We start from the raw sequence: 20,059 nt of genomic DNA, 5'->3' as shown, positions 1-20,059 counted from the left end.
AGAATAGCTTGACTGAAGTTACCCTGTCATTCCAAAGCCAATTATCCAAACAGCCATCACTTCAACGTTTTAAGCCAGTCATTTGAAATTTATTGTTGTAAAATTGATTAAATTGTGAGCGAGTTGCACGAACTGTGGACCTGCTTACTCAAAATTGGAAATGTGTAAAATCCTTAAACAGGAGTCTTATATTAAAAGGCAAAAAAATCTTTGCACAGGGATCCTACATAAGACATGCAAAGAATTGTTGCACAGGAATGTTAGAATAGGAACATTTACAAAGAATCCTTAGTACATAGGAATGAATGAATTATCACAACTGTCTAGTTCATGATTGTGTAGACTAGTAGAATAACTGTATTTCATTCTGAATTTAGAAAGAAAGAAGAATGCATCATAAATAACTTGATAAATAATGTCCATTACGTTGGCCAAACAATTTAGCTTTATTAAAATTACAAATTGAATTCACAACTCAGTAAATATTTACTCAAACATGCTGTTCCAATAATAAAAGAAACAAGAACTACTTGTATGTTATGGATATATGTTTCAATTCTTACTGGGCTCTGAAGCATAGACAAATAAAAGAAAAGATAATTCACATTGTCGAACACCGCTATTTCGAACTATGAGGGGGAAAGACAAACAGTTTGAAATAGCGGGGACTCAACACATTAATAACCAGATAAGCATTAAATGAAAATAACAATCAAATGCTAATTAATTAAAGTAATCAACATTTTTTTATTGACCAAAGGTTAGAAGAGAACACCTGAGGACAGTTCCTAACAGTACACAATAATTGTGTACTGTAAGGACCTTATTAAAGTGCAATGAAAAGCCCAAATTGCAGTTTTCCAGCTATGTTCAAACCTGCTCTGATGTCATGATGATGTTCATTTTATGTACAAATGAACGGAGTTGATTTTAGGCCAAGGGAAACAGAAATCAGTTTGAAACAACGGGGAGTTTGAAATAACTGAATATTTTGAAATAGCCAAATATTGATAGTAAGTCACTGAAAAAGCAAGCAGGGTAAATCCAAGGGAAATTGGTTTGAGTTTGGGATAATGGGGGGAATTCAAAATAACCAAGTTCCATTTAGCAGGGTCCACCTATATAATAATTCTCAAATTTGGGCTTTTTCTAGCACTAGCTATATTTTCAAATGATTTTGGTAACCTTTGACAGTAACAGCATCTAACAATAATTTAAGTGCTACAGTGTCTAAACTAAACAACAGAAAACAATGGGATGAAATTTAACAGTAAACCTTTGTGTTGTAACTATTCCACAGGTCACATAAAATCACACCATTGTAAAAAACAAAACAAAGCACAGCAAAAATGTACGGCCAATGCCCTGGAAAGATCTCACAATTCCTGACACTTGATCTTTTATTCAACAATGGGAACAGCAAATGCACAGTCTTTTTCAATTGCCAGGTTGTAACTTGCCCCTTGTCCACCTTTGTATTCAGAAGTTACAATCCTTAACCAACCCTCCTCTCCCCATGGTACCCCCCAGGAGTTGCGCACAATCCAGTACTCTGTGCCGTTTTCCACGCCCCAGCCGGCAACAGACACTATGTGATTTATCATAGGATCAGGGTTATATTCTGTGTAGATCCCTCCTTCATATTTTTCCAGCGATGGAGTAGCCATGATGCCACAAGCAATAGGACCCCTGGCATATACTTCTGCCATCATCTTTTCACGTCCTTTGACTGAGCCTGAAAAAGCAAGGTTATGTTATTTTAAGTATACAGTAGATGAAAAAACTGTTGAATAGATACAAACCTTCTAAACATAACAAAATCTGAACTCATGATATTGTGAAGATGATGATACATACAGTTGCTGTAAAAATTATTATCCTTCAAAACATATCATTTCTGCATAAGAATTACTGCATTTAAAAATAATCTAACAATACAATGCAAGGCAACTGAGAATTTTGTTTCACAATCATTTTGCAAAAGAAATTCATGAAACAGCTGTTTCCTGTTTAAAGTCTAGATCATCAATATTCTAATATATAGAAGATATATAGATTAAGCTGAGTCTCAAAAAGCAGAGCTCAGGACTGGGAAGGTTGTTCAAAGGGATATCAAGCTAACCCAGGATAAGTGAGAATTTTGATTTGAGTTTTGTAACTTTGTGGTGACTCACAGGTTTTCTGTTTTACCAATATATTTTGGCCTTCTATTTTGAGTTTGAATAATCTTGAACTACACAAACAAAAGCAGTGAAAAGCATTTGTCTACAAGAAAAGTTTATTTAAATATACTTCAGTTCACTTTTAATCCTGGGTTACCGTAAACTGGCTTCCAAACAACCCAGCCCTAATTACAACAAGTTAACCTGACATGAACCCGTGATCCAATCTTCAACCAACAGTCGGTCAGTGGTAAACTTCAAAAAAACATGATCTCGATGAGCTCTAAACTTGAGCCTGTGATATGGTCACGTGATACTGGTCAGTGGATACCTCATTTTGACAGGTGCCAATTGACCATAACATGGTTGTCCAATATCAAAGAAGTATGTTATAAAACAAGGCAGCATGTCTATGTCAACCTATTAGCTGGAGTATGTTGCACGACTCCACCATCGTCGTTGAGCATATGTGCCCACGAGCAATACTGCTAAGCATGATAACCATGAGAAAATCAATTCACTGGTTTCCTTTTCTTTCCTATATGAATATGGTGCTCCGCCCTGGGCCGCCAGAGCTCCCCTATACATCTCCTTCTCTAAGCTTTGTAACACTCATAAATAAATCCAAGATGTGAATGAAATTTTTGTTAAACTCATCTCTTCTCAGTGTTATAGCATCTTTTTCGTATGGAATATTCACTCAATCATGTATTTTCACCACTAGGCTACCCACTCACCAAATTCACTGACTTTCCACGAGGTGTAGTTCTTGATAGGGTGGCATTCCCCAAATGTGGTGCAGGTACCACACTGGTTAAATGGTGTGCACTGTTGGTCTTTGGCTTGATAATTATTGCATGTTTCACTGGGTATACCTGTTTTATGAGCATAGTTATACACTTGCAGCATACCACCACCATGGCAAGTGCCAGCATCGCCTGTTGAAAATCAACCAATTAGGAACATTGTTTAATACTAGCTGTGTCACAAGAGAGACTTCCTAGCTAGGCACAGAAGGAACTACAAAATCCAGAGGTGTCCAAAAGGTGGGAGGCTGCCTAGGGAGGGCACGTGATGGAGATGATCAATCAAGATGATTGCCTAGGGAGGGTAAGTGATGGAGATGATTGAAGGATTTCTTGGGTTTTGAAATTTTCAATTCCAGTACTTTTTTTTAGGGTAAGAAAATTTGACAAGTATTTTTTGGGATGGCTCGATTTAAGCAAGGATTTTTTGGGGTATTTATTTATCAACATGAAGTATTATTGAAGTGCCTAGGCCAGTAATTCTACAAATAAAGAACCAAACTTGTTTGAGGGTGGTTTTAATTTTAACCATGGTGCTTTTTTGTGTGTTATATCATTTCATCCTTTCTGGAAAGGCTCAGATTTTGTTAGGGTTAATTTTAAGTCCAGGGATTTTTTTAGTTTTGCCCCCCTTTGACCATCCCTTTCACTTGAAATCCCCTGGGAGGGGGGGGGGGGGGGTAGAGAAAGAGAGTTTGAAGAGGAATTTATTAATTTTTTCATATACACTGTTAAGTCGCTGTAGGAGGTTATCCCTCTCCAAGACTGTATATAAAACCAGGACTAGAGGTGCTCACAATGTTGCTAGTAGTTTCAAAGAACGATACAAATTCATGTGTCTGCTTACCGCAGTCTAAGACGTTCTGTACTGACAAGAGATTACTGGGCCATTTTCCTTTTCTCTGAATGTTGATTCTATCTGACATAGCACTGGTTGTTCCATGTGCCCAGCATGAGCCACAATATTGAGGAATGTGTTGATTACGTGTCACACTGGCAAAGTTGCCCTTCTCAGGAACATCTCTCCAGTCCCACTGTTTGGGAATATCTTCAACACTCAGGTACTCATGTGGTAGTGGAGATTTACTATTTCACCAGAATTAGTTGTTATCAAAATTAGTATTTTCTTCTCTGTTCAAATAATAATAATAATAAAAACAGGGTGGACCATTTGTGCCTGATTGCTTGTATTAGACTGGTAAAGCAGTGGACTATCAACAGTGCTTTAACCACTCCCACTGCCACCAACTACCTCAATTCTGACAAAACAAGACAATACTTGGCTTGAGCATGTCAAAATGTGATGCTGGTTGCTCGTGCAAGGTCAAATGATGTGAGAGACAGTTGACACATGCAAATTTTTGATAGGGTTGATTAAGCACTGCAGGAAGTTTCATCATCACAAAGGATCCCCCTTTCAAAATACATGTAGTTTAAAAACACTTCAGGGGCATTGGCATCCAGCCCACCTCCCCACTTTTGAAGGTCCGATGGCTAAACAGCTCTACCAGTGTGATACAAGGGCCTTTTGATTCCACTCCTATTACATAAGCAAAAGATCGACTCCAAAAAATTATGTAAGCATATACGATTTTGTGTAATCATTATGCAAGCTCATGTAAGCACAGGCATCCCAAGCTCCTTTGGAGTCGTGAACATTTTAAAATATATTGCACTCAGTTGCATAACACAGCATAAATATTATTATAAGAATTCTTAGTATGGTTTATAGTTTATGGTACGATCGTTTATAACAGTTCGAAATATTGAGAAGAAATTCAATCAGAACGACTTACTTCGACTCCTTTGAGTGCTACTTGTGTTTCCGTGACACCTTCGGTTCGATTCCAGCGAGTTTTAGTTTCACTGCAGTTATCCACTCAAGACGTCACGGAAGCACAAGTAGCACAAATAAGAGGCGAAGTAAGTCGTTCTGATTGAATTTCTTCTCAATATTTCGAATTGTTATAAACGATCGTTACATTCCCACGCAAACTCTTATATTACGCTGTGTTACGAAGGAGCTCGTTAAACAATACAACTGACTAAAGCGTAACAGAACTTGAACAATTATCAGATTGATTAAGCAAAACGGACCACACATCCTTCGTACTTTCGATAAGATTTTCCAAGGCAAAGCTAATGCTACAGCGTTATTAGCTGAAATACTCACATGACTTCCGCGACGTTTTTGTCAAATTCTGGCTTGTAGCAACCGCCGTTGATGGGATTACCCCTGGGATTGCTGATTGGAAATCTGAAAGCCAAAGACAATCCTAGGAAGCTCAAATACAACAACAGAGACCTCATCTTTGCGCTAGCCGTCGTCTAAGGTCGAAACCAAAGAAAGAATGCTCCAGAGCCGGAAAATTTTGCTTTGTAATGGTTTTTGTTGTCCTCATGAAAGTCACAAGACCGGCACACTGCGGACCACGTGACATTATTCTCGATCCCAGTACGCGCGGTGTAGTGTGATCAGGCGACGTCGATGGAAAAATGAAATTTCCTGCGAACCCCGGGTGCGAACCTCACAATATTCTAAAATCATTTACTTTGTTTCTCTTTATCAAAATCTCGAAACTGAATTTGGAACCAAGAGTTAAATTTGAAATAGGAAATTTTAAAAATTAGCAGAATTTGGTCATTTCACGTTGTTGTTTTGCAGAGGACGGTAAAGAAATGAACATACCATTTGCTTTATTGTGAGCTTAGTTTTTTCATTGTAAAACTGTAACGCGGATACTAAGACAACTCTTTTATTATTCTTCGCGCAAATTTCCGCGAAATACCGCGAAATTTTTTTTTTCCCGAGACCAGCAAGGTCACATGTTTGAGATCACATGACTTTCTTGATCCCAGTACGCAATCAGATGCACACGGTCAATATGGCGGCTCTGGTTTTAGTGGACGACGATGTCATCGATATTTTGCTCGTGCGCAGGACATGGCACCACTTTCAATTACATTTATTGTAACTTGTTAAAAGTGAGGACGGTTGGTAACTTCAGGAACAGCTCAGTTTGACTTTTTTTCTGTTCTGTGGGTGAGTAATGTGAGTGTTGTTCTTCTGACCCATGATATGTCCTGTTTCGCACCCAATCAAGTTCGCACCCACCAAGTTCGCACCCCTGAACTCATTATAAACTTCCTATTTCGAGTTCGCCTTCCCCTTCAATGGATTAAAGAACGAGAAATAAACATGTTTTGTGTGATTTTGGTTCATTAAGCTCACAATGTTCTCCTTTATGAAACACTTAAGCTTACATAAGCCTCGGGGAAGTCAATCGATTAAATTGATAATCGATAATCAGCGATAAAACTTAAGGCTGCCGCACACTAGCCAATTTTTGTCGGTATTTTTGTCGCACACTAGCCGATTTTTTTGTCACTTGTCGGCTAGTGTGCAGTGAATTCAGAAAAGTCTGTGACAAGGTCAGGGCTTGCTGGGCGATATCTGACAGTGGCAGATCTCAAAATGTCTTGTCGGGCCTTGTCAGCTAGTGTGCGGTAGACCAAGACAATTTTTTGGGGCTTGCGCGCATCTCAACCAATAAGGAAATGTCATGAGAGTCACATCAGTGGAATAGGCACCATCTTGATTTTGGATGACTTGGTCCCAAGCCTCAATGCAGTTAGTCGTGACAAAAAATCGACTATTGTGTGGTGAACTGATAGCCCGACAAAGTTTAACCTGATTTGACGCCAACAAAAAATCTGCAGTTCTCTGACAAAAAATCAGCTGGTGTGCAGCAGCCTTCAGTCAATGATATTGAAAATCCATGAAAATCGATTACAGGATTCGTTGTGAGTAATCGATAATAAATTTTTTATTTTTCACTTAGCATCGATAAATATCAAATTTATTGATTCTAACTTATTTTACAATTTATCAAAATGAAACCAACAAAAGATGTAAACAAGATGGCAAAAACCACTTGTAACACCTTCCTTAAAAAAAGATAGTTTACATGTAATAATGATAAAAATTCAATGTACAGAGAAAGGGAATGATATTTACTGTCATCCTGTTCAGTGGAATCCCGATTTTTTGAACCTCCAAGGGAAACAAGAATAGGTTTGAAAAATCGGTTACCAGTACTTCAAGGTTAAAACTTGGTTTCAAAAACCAGCATAGTAACTTGAAGAAGGATTGTTGCAGGCAAGAAGAACAAAATGGCATGGCGTAGTTCTCTAAAGTTTTGTACTGAAATGAAATCATGGATAAAATTGCATAAATACATAATGTGGCCTCTTGCAAATTTAATTCCCCCTGAGAGTGAACTCCTAGAATTAGAGGTGTAGAATTGTGACTCTGAAATTTACTGGTCTATCTTAATTTTATTGTAGTGTACATCTACGAAATCCACATCTAAAACATCACAATCAAACACTGCATCGGTGGATACAGTTTTTAAACTAATGGACAAGGTCAATCGATAAAATCCAATGAAATCGATAAAATCAATAACTTTGAAACTTCGCCAGTGTGTGAGTATTGAGTTTTATCAATTGATCAACGACATTGATAATACTTAAATTCAATTAATTGATTGATATCGATTTATCGAATGGTTTTCTGATATAGATTTTTATTGATTGACTACCCCGGGCATAAGTTTCAATGCAAACACAACAGCGAAGCAACTGAGTGACAACAATGCAGTCAGTTCTCAAAGAAATATACAATGTAATTAAACTCTAAAAAGCTATGGTTTCTCGTCAGGCAGCAGAACACGTATTGTATCATATCACGTCATGTATCATGTCAAGCTAACAAACTTATGAGTCAATTGACATTGTAGTTGCTTGAACAGCTAACACAGTTCGACTACTTTACTCTAGTTTATCTTTCTCCTAGTGTTTGGTGGCGAGTTCTTTGGTGGTGAGGTGACCGGATTCCATTTAAGCACTTGATCGCTAGGTGAGTCAATGTGGGTGTGAACTAGGTGGGTACGAACTCGCTTGGGTGCAAAACCTCCAGCTACCCCTGCAGTAAGTCCCTGAAGTCATGTCCCTAGAGGAATGTTTCTTTTATAAATTAATTCCAACCAGGAAGTTTCTCCAGGAGAGAGGAGTGATGGCAACTGGACAAAGGCTATTTTAGTTATTTATACAATGAATCCCTGTGAGGGAAGGGGCGCTTGTTCAAAGAAAAAAACCAAGATTAAGAGTTGAGAAGCAATTGAATATATAAAATAACATATCTTTAATGAGCTATTGAGCCAACTGGGAGCTAGTAATTTGTGAGTTCATAACATGCCTGTAAAGGGTGAAGACCAGCAACTGAATGCATGAAGTGACATGTAGTTGAACTATGGAAGAAAGAGCACTGCACTGGTATTACAGAGCAGGAATTCAAACCCTAGCCTGAATTTTTTTTAGGTTTCTGCTTTATTCAGGGAAGGTTTTCTGAACTTGTGAAAGGCTTATTCAATGGGCTATACCGGTATGAGGGTCCACAATGGGGTTCTCAGATCCCGCTTTCCTACCCATTTTTTCCTGTTAATCCTGCCATCCCGCCCTTTTTAGCCTGGAAATCCCGATCCTGCCCACTTTACAAAGATGTTTCTGCATTAATTATTAATTTGTTACATTAATAATTAGTTTAATCATTACCACAGAAACTTTTTAAAAATAGATATTGCATAAAATATCAAAAAAGAATTCAATGGGTAGCAGATAAGTAAGCACAAGTGATTCTGATGTTTCTTTCCGAATGAAGGCATTCCTGCTCAAACATCCTTTTCGTAATATATGGTGACAGAATTCGTAATGTCACGTACTTCGCTCGGTAGATCACTATCACCGCCATTTGGTGAGGCCATCCTGGCCAAAACAAGCCATGCACCCTGGAAAAGGTCGAAAGACTAGAAAAAGTAGAAAGGATCGGGGGGATTATAGATGCAAACATGTCGGTATGGACAGATGCCATTGATGTCAGAGGTCAGCATTACAAATGATAGCGTGCGTAGCTTGGCGGTTTAAGCAATGTTTTAATGCGGCTTTGGTACTTGTTATTGCGGCTTTGCTGCTTTCTTAGCATGCTCAAATTGCTTAAAAACCGCCAAGCCATGCAGGCTACACAAATGATGGCAATAGGACTCAAAGACCTCATACAGTCTCATGATACTAACGTTATCAAGCGATAATCGATACCTGACAGGGTACAGAGCCGTTGCTATTCATTACTTGAAACCTGACACAGCTATACCCACAAAAGGTTCGTTTCTGCATGCCAGCTTGTGGTTTTTGGACTGGTAAATAACAATTTATGAGGTCACGTAGGAATTGGAATCCTGTATCCTGCTCTGTTCCCCTTATGAATCCCGCATCCCAACCTGATAAAAACATGAAATCCCGCTCCCTCTTGTAATTGTAACTCCCACTTCCCACCCCTGTTTTCAGCTCAAATCCCAAATATCACGGCGAAAAAAAGCCAAATCCCACATCCCGCCAAACCTATTGGGGACCCTCTGGTATCTACATGTACTGTTGTTTGGGTCAACAAAAGAGACATGCTTGCAGGTGCAAGTCACCAATTTTCCACAATAAGCAATTTACGCCTGAGGCCTAATCAGGTTTTGAAACAATTTTCAGTTGAAAGCAACAATTAGCAAACCACTGAAAGTGTCAATAATAAATACATGACCACCTTGCTATCTAGTTCTGTTCTAATATTACTAACATGCCAAATCTATTCCTATTTCAGATTTCAGCCAACTTATGATGAAGATACAAAATTTTTGCTTGACTTTCCATAAAGCAAGTGCTAAAATATTGACTTATTGAGAACTGCAACCACAGCTGCTATTATTCTGGGAAGCTGAAATAACAACAATGAAGTGTATTCTAATCATAAGCTCACTCCCTGACATTATTTTCATCCATGCTGATAAAGCATTTATCAAACACATCAACAAGATTTCACTCAAGGCCGGCTTTATTGGTGAAGACCACAATGAAGATCAGATGGATATGACTGCTCTATCTCAAATCTTTTCTCCAATGATCACATCACTAACATACATGAATGATTTGGGAAACCCCTATTCATCAATTCTGTGTGAAGATGGTACTTTGTTTGTGTTCAGTCAGGTTTGTATTTTAGGTTGTGCATTGATTCCACATCATAAATTTTGCTTTATGGTAGGGGGAGTGTTTAATAGTGAATTGAAAATACATCTATACAGCTAGGGTGGCAAACATGGTGCATTGGTGAGAGCCCACCTCCCATTTAATGTGTGGCCTGGGCTCAAATCCTGTATTCAGTGTCACATGTACATTATGTACAGCTGTTTGGTATACATGTATTTGTTGGTTTTTGTCCTTGCTCTGAGGGTTTTACTGCAGTTTCTCCATCACACCCACACAAAAACTAAAATTTCTAATTAAATGCATTAGTTATTTCCAATTTGATCAGAATCTGAGTACCACACATTTTTAGGGTTTAAATGACTCTATATTGATATGTTTATGTTAGAATGTCTCATTCATTAATTTACTTTTTTAACCCTCTAGTTTGATGACCTGGTTTTCACAGCTGTAAATGGTGATGGTGAAGAGTCGGAAGAGTTCCTCAAAAGGAAACTATCTGTTGTGTACAGGCTTTCCACACTACATTATGGGGCCTCCCTTGAGCTACTCAAGCCAGAAATTTTGTCTGCACAGAAAAAGGCATGGAAAACATTAGGTGGATTGATTGACACTTGGGGATTTCTAGCATCACAGCAACAAAGCTTCTTAGTTGAGGCCGTTGAGCGTATTCATGTCAATCTGAGTCTTAGTGAAATGAGCATTAGATTGCTGGAGACCGCACTAGGAATGGCCAAGAACAGTGGTGAACAGAATGTAGTTCATGCATTGTTACTGGTTAACACAAAGCTTCTTGCTCTATTTTCCAGGTATGATAAAATATTAGTTTGAGTAGCATGACATAATATGTTAGGCATGGTGGCTTCCAAAAGCTGGACTCACCTGGCCTGGGTTGTTCAAAAGGTGGATAATGCTATCCACCGGATAAATCACTATCCAGCGGATAGAGTGGTTTGTTTTGTTGACACTTGCCCAATGAATAGTAATAAACTAATGGACCTTGTGTTGTTCAATTTAGCAAGTAATCAGGCTTGTAACGTATTTCAAGACGGCCTTTCACTTGGCACTAGTCTGATTTTGATATTACTCACCCTTTTACTTCCTTAATTGTACTCCATAATGTCCAATTACTATGACAAATTTTAGAAGAAATGTTTGGGACTCACTGTCAGGCCGTTATCCACTAATTATTATATGGCTTTGGCTTGTGGTCAATATAACGCGTGTTCTGATTGGCTAAGAACGAGATCTGAACGGTCATTATGCAGCCGTAATGCCCACGGGCCGATTACGGATTATGCAAATTAGGAAGAGCGCGGCTCTGAAAATTCAAGCGCATTGAAACGATGAAAGCCGATTAAAAACAGTAAGAGAAAGTAAATTTAATCCGAGTTGCTGAAAGTTTAGAGATTTTTCCTTAACAAAATTTATATGGAAGTTGTTTTTGACTTACCAACCGGAACCTTGGCGGGAACTGGTGAAAAACAATCGAAGTTTACCGAGTCTGGTAAAGCTAAAATCGCTAAGTGAAAAACACCATCAGCAGATCTGTCATGCATCCTGAGCAGAACACCACTAAGAAACTTATAAGTCATCATCTTAGTCACAACAATTACTGAAATATTGAACTCCGCAACAGTTCTTATCAAATGGATTCCCTCGCTTTAACACAAGCAAGTGTAAATCAGCTTCCAGGATCATCAAATATAAACAATCGGGTGGTTTCTGTCGGTAGCACTGTTTCTGATAACCCTTTAAGTCCCGATAGTGCCATATGGCACAAAATGTTATAATAAGCTTAATATTTGGCCAATTCATTTCAAATTTGGAGGCCAAAAGGATCTTTGAGAGATCTTCACATTGAAAGCATAAAATCATACCCCCCTCATGAATCATACTTGATTAACCACCCCTCAAGTTTTTTAAACTTTTACACTTTACAATTTCACTGTCAAGTGAATATCTGATAAAAATCTTCACACCCAGAGCTGCAAATTACGCTATTGTTTAGGGGTATACCCAGTATATACAAGGAATAAGGTATTTTTGAACGTTTTCATTTTTTTACTTTGTAGACTCCTCAATTCAATTTGTGACATCTTGTATGTCTGTTGTGGTGATTTAGTACCTACTCCAAACAATACCTCTCAACTGGTATATTACTTGTGGTCTTTCAATGTACTGTTATAATTTTAAAAAAATAAGGTTTTCCTCCGGGGCTTAAAGGGATAACTGCAGGTAGTTTTAGACGTTCACAAGGCTTGAAAAGTTCATCCATAAATCCCAGAATGAAGAAGGCGAAGATATGTTGTCCAAAGCGATGCGGAGATTGAGTTGTTCTAAGCAGTACATTCTGAAGCATTAGTATTTTCTTTCACCGAAAGACCCTTGGTTTGGACTATTTTGAAGCACTTTCTGTCTTTTCTATATGCGTTGATGTTTCGCCACAAAAGTCGGAAAAACTCCCCCATCAAGTTGTGGCACCACGGTACTAAAATACCTTGTTGAGGCTGTGACAATCATTTTTCCCGTAAAGAAATGTGTGTTTTTCACAGAATACGTAAAGGTCACTGACTGTGTAGTTTTGCCCTGGGTTTGAGATGATGAATGAATCGGTAAACGCACGCATCGCCGGATGTAAATTGACGACTTCCGCTCGAATAATTTTTTTCTTTTCTTTATTAAATTCATGAGCCATAAAATAAACAACTTAATAACCTCGACCATTCGGTCATTACGGGAAAATCTCAAACCTCGGCCTACCGTATTGACCTCGCTATCGCTCAGTCAATACAGCAAGGCCTCAGTTTGAGATTTTCCCGTAACGACCTCACTCTCGGTTATTAAGTAGTTAATACTGAGAGTCCACTGATACGTTTTACTGTAGTCCTAGTCTCTTTCTGTTACCAGAATTTAAGCATATCCAGCAAACAACAGCAATGTAGTTAAAGCAACATGGCACTTTATTTATTCAAAAACAAGACAAACGGATATGCTTTGGTTTATTTTTTTAAAACTATGCTAATTGAAGTTAGTCATAAAAACCACTGTGACTGGTCCAATAGGTTTGTACATGTATTAAATAAATAAATGTTTTGTATTCTTAATTAGTAGATGAGATGATCATAAAATGAGTTCACGTTTCTTCTAATTTCAGTCGTAATGCATCAGAACTGAAGGCTGCAGACATTCTCTTGATCACAGTACTGCTACACAACATCTTCCCACACTCAAAACAAGCCATACCTCTAACACTCAACAGAACCCCTCCTCCCCTGGCACACAAGGTGATCCACAAAGGAGGACCCTCAGTGTCGCACAAGATTGTTGATGGTTCTGTAACGCCATTGGGTTCTTCTACAGGGGAACAGAGCTCAAGAACACCTGTGCATTCAAGTCCTGTTGACATTAAAAAATCACAGAATTCCCACGCTGAAGAAGCTGGTTATTCTGGCTCAGTTGAAGATGAATTCTTTTATTCTCCACGATCTTCACCCACACCAAGTGATAGTATTGAATCTGCAGCTCAGGAGCTTCCAAAGACTCCTGTTACACCAAAAGAGTATTTTTCCACACCAAGGGCAGACACACCTGAGTATTTCAAGAAAAAGGTTAATATGCACCTTCATTGCAGGTTTCAACTTATTTGTGCCATTGTTTAGAAAAAATAAACAATTTTAATGTACTTAATTTAATGATAGTAAGAGAGCTGTATATCTACAGAGGACCTCTTGATATACAGTGATAACAGATAAATTTTTACAGAGCTCTGTAGATCACTAATAAAAACTCTTTCCTATAAACATAAACAACTTTCATTTCACGTAAATCATTATTATTTTTATTCAGTTGGAAGATGAAGAAGTAGATGAAACTGATGAAGATGAACTGGAAGCAACTGGTCATTCACAAAGTACTGATCAGAGGCATGAGTATTATCGTCAACCTGTCTTCCTAAGTGCTGACAAGTGTCCATATTTACCTCACGTTCTTCACTTTGTGCGTCTTGCTACAGGGACAGTTTTGGTTCTTGTATGTGAGGTAAGAAACTGAAACTTTGGTTGAGGTCATTTGTGAGCAGTTTCTCTTGTTCTCCAGAGTCTTAAAGAGTGAATGTGAAAATACTTTTTGTACTGACTCACAACATTACTCCTTGGTACTTGTAGATTATGCTTTAGTTTTGTTCCAGTTGTGTACAGTAGAAAAATATAAAGAATCTGCTGTCTGTCTAGTGTGGTTTAGCTAGACATATTTTCTTGAACAATTCTGTCCCAAGGGGTGCAAAACTGTGGCATTAAAACATGTGACAAGACCAGACCACAACACCGGGAACTCCATGCCCAACTCTCTGCAATAACTTTATGGTTTCTTTAATGTCCCCTGCTAACCATTTAACACTGGAGACACTGGAGACATGGCCTACAATTTATAGTCCTTATTCGGGAATACTTGAACTTTTTATGTTTAACCATTTGCAGATGTAATTACAAGGGCAGCACATTCTCTTCAGTTATTTTTATTAAGACCTTGAGTGTTAGTCCGGTCTGGGTCTCAAACCCTTGACCTCATGCACAGCAGTCCGGTGCTCGACCAACTGAGCTAACCAGGCAGCGGTTAGATAAGTTGGGAGCTGGTGCAACAATAATTGTTGCACCAGCTCCCAACCTAACTATGAATATCCCATGAATATCTCCTTCCCCATGCCAGAATTATTCTGGCATGGGGAAGGAGATATTCATGCAGACCCTGTAAGCAACCACCACTAAGGCACTGTCACATCGAACCAGTCAGTGAAATACTTACCAAAACCCAATAGAGGCTTTTAGCCAGATAGTCCAGGTATCCTGTTGACAGCCATTTTATGTAGAAAATTATTTTATTTTTGATATGTTACCTTATAAAATTGCTCATTTGAGCAGGCCCTATAGCACTTGTGACAGTAGGCATATCTGGCTGTAACAGGTTCTGGATTGCAACACTTTTTACTCCCCACATTACAGTGATCAGTTGATCCTGACTTTTTCCAGTCTGTAGTGCAGGCGTATTTTGGGCGCGCGAGTGCACATTTTCGTATTAGGCTGCCACCTTGGATTTGGTAACTGTGGAGGGTTTTGGCAAGGGAACACTTGCTGTCCACTTGTTGAGGGAGTAGGTGTGAAGTGGAAAAAATGGGCAAGAGGGGAAGGGTAGGGGAAGGAAAAATACAAGTGCTCCACCAAGCATCCAACTACAATCCAAGATAGCGGCATTGAAAACTTGGTACATCGAGCGTTCCATTCCTAGACATCACCTGCACTTCAGACTAGACTTCTTCAATAGCCTTTTTACATGTTTCTGGCTGACCAACGTGGCTGACAGTTACTTAATCTAAACCCTACCTAACATACCTCTTTATGGGTGAATTGAATCAACTACTGGCAAGTTCACCCATAACATCAAGGACCCATCAAACATATTCAGCCTTAACAGGTGTTATGGGCTATTGATGGCCCTGACATTGACCATCCTGCCAATTGCAAACTGTATTGTAGCGGCTGCACTTTTCAAGAATAAACAGAAAATAACTAATCAACATCATTAATTCATTAAAGTATCTCTCTAATAATTTTGGAAAGATATGGGAAACCCTGCGGATTAATGCCTGTCCAACCTTTGTGCAGATATGCATCACATGGCCTGAATCAATAGCCACTCTTCCAGTAACTTTGTAAATCACCTTACCTCCACCAAAGGCCTTGGCCTCTTGATAAAGATGTCAAAGCCAGTGATAAACCAACTTTCCGACATTCTGTGAGCGCGTCTAAGTGTCCCTCGTTATTATACTTGACTGTAGGAAAAACAGAGAAGCCTAACATAGTGTAGTGTTAGAGTAACATTTTAACAGTCTCTTTAGAGAGTGTTTTTGACATTTGAGAATTGTCTGGATTCGACTCATCAACTTGTTGTTATTTAATTATTTGACAGGCAAAACAGTGCAATGTGGCTCAGTTTATTTTCCAAGCATTACAGTCCTTGGCTTCTATCAAACCCACTGCCGAGCAGGGTCAGCGAACAGTACAGCAGGTTCAGGCTCTCATGGAGAGACTGGAAAACGCTGTCAAGAAAGTTCTTGATTCGATGAGGACCACGGTGGGGGTAGGTGTTTCGAGACTGTCGGCCGCTCATCGACCAGTTGACCGACAAACAGCCAACAGTCGGCCGACAATTGGCTGACAGACCACCGACAAGGTCTTTTTGGAAGTGTTCTTCACTTTTACCAATATAAGAATTCAAGTAATTCACCCGACAAGTGTCGAACAGTCAGTACAGGCTGTCAACTGATTGTGGCACTCTCACTCATTTCTCTCATGCTCTAAACATTAATTGATAAGGTATGGTAAACATAAAATCATCGATGAGAAAGAATATTCTTTATTTTCGGCTACTCATGTTCAAGACCAAATCCAGTCCTGGTTGGTATGCCCGATCTTCCCGCGCTTTCTGTTTCTGGCAGTTTGTTGCGAGAAGGTTATGTACTTGTTTTATGGTTCGTTTGGATTTGGTTTGATGATAGTCCATTCAATTTTTTTGTGCTTGAGCGAGGGCTCAAGAAAATCTTGAATTCTAGCTCGCCCTTCGGTCAAGCAGCTCTCAGATTTTGCTTGCCTTGAGCAAGTCTTAGGGTTTTTTAGATTTAGTTGACAGATGACTTGCCTGGGCACTTGCCCGATTTACTTGCCCTGCGGGACAACTGAAGCCCTGTGAGTAACCGAAATACATGGTCATTACAGGTTGCTGTTGAGAATCAAGTTCGAACCCTGCGCCATCGCTGGGAGTTAGTCAAAAGAGGTGACTTAGTAAGCTTTCTGGCCTCTCCAGTCGGCGCTGAGATGTCTCCTCAGCTGGAATCATCCGTGTCAGAAATGACACGGAGCTTGAAGTCTCTCTTCAGTGTTTTGTTCTGTACGAGCCGAGGGGAGCCGTCCATCAGTCAACAACTTCTGACAACCATTTCGCAAATCAAAGAGATGCTTCAAACTCGGTTGACAGATTACGAAGATTACTTGCTGGTCAAAGGACAGAGGAATGTAACAATGACCGCGTATCCTTTCCACGTACAACAACGTTCACTTTGTCATGTTAAATCGCTACATAATAGTCTGCTCATTAACCCGTTAAGTAATCAAGATTATGAAGAAAAATTATAATTTGATAAATCGGAAACTAAGGGCCGGATTAAATTTGGGTTGCAAACGAAAGTTTTACGCTACACCAGCCGTGTTTCTTCTAAAAGGAAAACGGCAAAGTTGAAAAAATTGCAACGAGATCACTGTCAAAATCCTCTAAAATGTGGACATGATGTAGGTGAAACATAGTACGAGAGGAATCGATTAACCAGTACAGTGGCCACTGTTAAGCAGATAGCCTTGCATATTAACTGCTAAGCAGACTTTTCCAGCACGAAACAGCTGGACGCATAACTTTCGGAAAACAATATTACATACGACCCGTAGAATACCGCCATTTACTGAACGGTATTCCAGCCTTGCTGTCAATGCGGCATAGGGCACGTAGAGGTAATTGCGGCTTAAGAGCTTAATTGAGGTATTTTACGTGCCAATTTTGGTGCCTTTCATTCATTCATTCATTCATTCATTCATTCATTCACTCTCACTCACTCACTCACTCACTCACTCACTCACTCACTCACTCACTCACTCACTCACTCACTCACTCACTCACTCACTCACTCACTCACTCACTCATTCATTCATTCATTCATTCATTCATTCATTCATTCTGTTTATTTAATAAAACAATGCAAAGTGTCTTTAGCAACTAAATATATCAGCTCTCTCGTTGTTACCAAAGATTCCCCACGGTAGAAACCTATGGAAACTTTGTGATAATAGGGACCTTTAGATTGCACTACGAGTACGATTTTCGAATTTCGAATTTCAAACCAGTGGCGTTTTCAGATCCCCTGCTCTTCATGTTGGTTTTAGGTAGAACCGAGTAGGTAGAGAGGGTAGCTCATGAGATGGGATGGGTATGTGAAGTGATTATTATAATTTGAAGCGTCAGGTAAAACTAGAATTTAAAAGTTGCTCTCGATCTCGTGCTCGTACTCAATTCTACATTCCGCTAATAAGCGAGACTCAAACATGGAGAGTTACTTTCCTTAATATTTCTCCGCTATCTTGAGGACTTTCCAGGGTTGGTTCATTTTATTTACGTGGATCGTAGCAGTGACCAAGTGACCGCGCCTTCCATAAACACAACGCGTAGTAAGATCCGGGACTCACGTGACCCGTGCTATGTTATTAAACAGAAAATATGGGATATGTGGGCGTATATTCATTCATATTTACTGCTCGGTAAGTATCCACCATTATTCACCTCTAGCTGGGTGTCTAAGCTCATTCCCCGGGGGGTGGCCGTACTTTGGGAATTTCTGGTTTGGGATGTGCCGCTGGGACCCTGGAACCCTCAGCCTATACCAGAGCTAGTTCAGCTGAATTTTGCTACCCTATACTAGAGTAAACTCCCCAAATCCCCCCATCTATCGACACTATTGCGGCTGATTTGCGTAAATTTAAACTTGCCGATTTGATTTTTTTATATTTTTGAGTGGCAATTCCTGGTTTCCTTAGTCTAGATAAAATCTTCAACCAGTTAGTCAACTAGTCAGATTTATATACCCTATCCTAGAGTAAACTGCTTGAAAACCATACCCTTCACTGCGGCACATACCTATATAGCCCATATATGGCAGTGCCCCCCCCCCCCCCCCGGGACTCATTCAACTCGGTGTCTTAATGGCACCTTTACTTTCCAGGTCACACTTTTATAGCTGTCCGTGACGGAGATTTTCTGTTCACGTATTGTCTGTGGTTTGAAGACACATCCGGGAACCCGGTTCAACTGCAAAACCCGTTGCCAGTCCTTCTTGGTTCTCCACCCCCTGGAATTATGTCGAGCTCATTTTACAAGTGAGTAGTACCAAGAACTGACAATATCGTGCTTATACTGTGCTAGCTAGTGTTGTACCAGTATTACGTTAATGTTGTACCAATAGTTTAAGCGTAGAACGGCAATTGTTTTGCAATACGTGTGTTTGATGCTTTCATCTCTTTTTAGGGACTTAACGAAGCGATGCTTCCCGGCCTCCCCTGCGAATACCATCCGTTGTTATGAACTGATGTGTGTTCATGTTGGCTTGGTCCCAGTCCAGTTCGCCGTCAAACACATTCGGCGGCTGGCCTCCAAACTTTTCGAGACGTCACTGGGAGCACACTATCCAATCAGCTTGATACAGTGAGGTCAAACTGGTAAGGCCCGCCAAAAAATGAACCAACTTTGTCTTTTATCTCTGAGTAAACCAAGGCCTGCAGTCAGGGGCTGGAGATTGGAAAAAGAAGTGAGGATTTCAGAATTAAGATAAAAGAGTATGAATCCAAGAAGTGGAAATAAATCGAATTGTGTCGTCCTGCAATAAGAGCTGGGCACTAGGAAACGTTAATTAGATTACTTTTATATATTATCGAGTGTGAGCAAGAGAAGTGGAAAGAAAATGAATTTTCAAGGTGTTCCGGAATTCGAAACGAGGAGCCCGAGAGTATTATATTTTTTATAACAAATGATTTTATATAGAAATTTACACCGCAAGAAAGAGGATGTATTTGCCTTGTGATAAGAGAAAAATCAAACTTTTAAAATAATATGCAAAGGTAGGGAAGAGAAAAAAAAAATGTTTATGAAAGCGTATGACTGAAACGTTGTATTAATCGAAGAGGAAAGGAAGGCTATAGTACATGCATGCTGGAGACTGATACGATTGGTAATTTGGTTTTCCACAGCAAAATTTTATTCTCCTGATTTGTCTAGGAAGGAGGAAAACTTGGTTACGTTCTAATTCGCTCTGCTCAAACTAACGTAAATTACTTTCCTCTTAAATGCAATACATTCAAAACAAACAACACTGTTTGATGGTTGGATGCTCAAGCATTTTAACCTCAT

General features: G+C 39.4%; 2 protein-coding genes across 2 annotated transcripts; one reads left to right on the top strand and one right to left on the bottom strand.

Moving 5' to 3' along the window:
* Positions 1–422: 422 nt before the first annotated feature.
* On the bottom strand, positions 423–5,386 carry LOC110048618 (cathepsin Z-like). The gene is made up of 4 exons (XM_020754388.2): positions 5,142–5,386; positions 3,816–4,054; positions 2,900–3,100; positions 423–1,735 (listed from the first exon to the last, which is right to left on the bottom strand). Exons 1-4 carry the CDS (start codon positions 5,276–5,278, stop codon positions 1,401–1,403), a joined length of 912 nt encoding a protein of 303 aa, XP_020610047.2. The 5' UTR covers positions 5,279–5,386; the 3' UTR covers positions 423–1,400.
* Positions 5,387–5,811: 425 nt separating this feature from the next.
* Positions 5,812–19,807, top strand: LOC110048616 (BLOC-3 complex member HPS1-like). Its single transcript, XM_020754386.2, has 12 exons — positions 5,812–6,011; positions 7,827–7,889; positions 8,764–8,911; positions 9,678–10,063; positions 10,487–10,869; positions 13,218–13,671; positions 13,910–14,101; positions 16,025–16,195; positions 16,831–17,141; positions 18,236–18,417; positions 18,879–19,032; positions 19,181–19,807. Exons 4-12 carry the CDS (start codon positions 9,806–9,808, stop codon positions 19,359–19,361), a joined length of 2,286 nt encoding a protein of 761 aa, XP_020610045.2. The 5' UTR covers positions 5,812–6,011; positions 7,827–7,889; positions 8,764–8,911; positions 9,678–9,805; the 3' UTR covers positions 19,362–19,807.
* The last annotated feature ends 252 nt before the right edge of the window (positions 19,808–20,059 follow it).

This window comes from Orbicella faveolata, unplaced genomic scaffold (genome assembly GCF_042242905.1).
Source record: "Orbicella faveolata isolate gen_17 unplaced genomic scaffold, um_ofav_v1 contig_1, whole genome shotgun sequence".
Lineage (NCBI taxonomy): Eukaryota > Metazoa > Cnidaria > Anthozoa > Scleractinia > Merulinidae > Orbicella > Orbicella faveolata.
This window is presented reverse-complemented; position numbering and strand designations above follow the sequence as displayed.

Excerpts from the sequence above, each read along its gene's own strand:
- LOC110048618 (XM_020754388.2), bottom strand. The coding sequence starts at position 5,278 with ATGAGGTCTCTGTTGTTGTATTTGAGCTTCCTAGGATTGTCTTTGGCT. Across the intron at positions 3,101-3,815 it reads ACAGAACGTCTTAGACTGCG|GCGATGCTGGCACTTGCCAT; the intron begins GTAAGCAGACAC and ends GATTTTCAACAG. Across the intron at positions 1,736-2,899 it reads GTGGAAAGTCAGTGAATTTG|GCTCAGTCAAAGGACGTGAA; the intron begins GTGAGTGGGTAG and ends TTGCTTTTTCAG.
- LOC110048616 (XM_020754386.2), top strand. The coding sequence starts at position 9,806 with ATGAAGTGTATTCTAATCATAAGCTCACTCCCTGACATTATTTTCATC. Across the intron at positions 17,142-18,235 it reads AGGAATGTAACAATGACCGC|CTATCTTGAGGACTTTCCAG; the intron begins GTATCCTTTCCA and ends AATATTTCTCCG. Across the intron at positions 18,418-18,878 it reads TCATTCATATTTACTGCTCG|GTCACACTTTTATAGCTGTC; the intron begins GTAAGTATCCAC and ends TTTACTTTCCAG.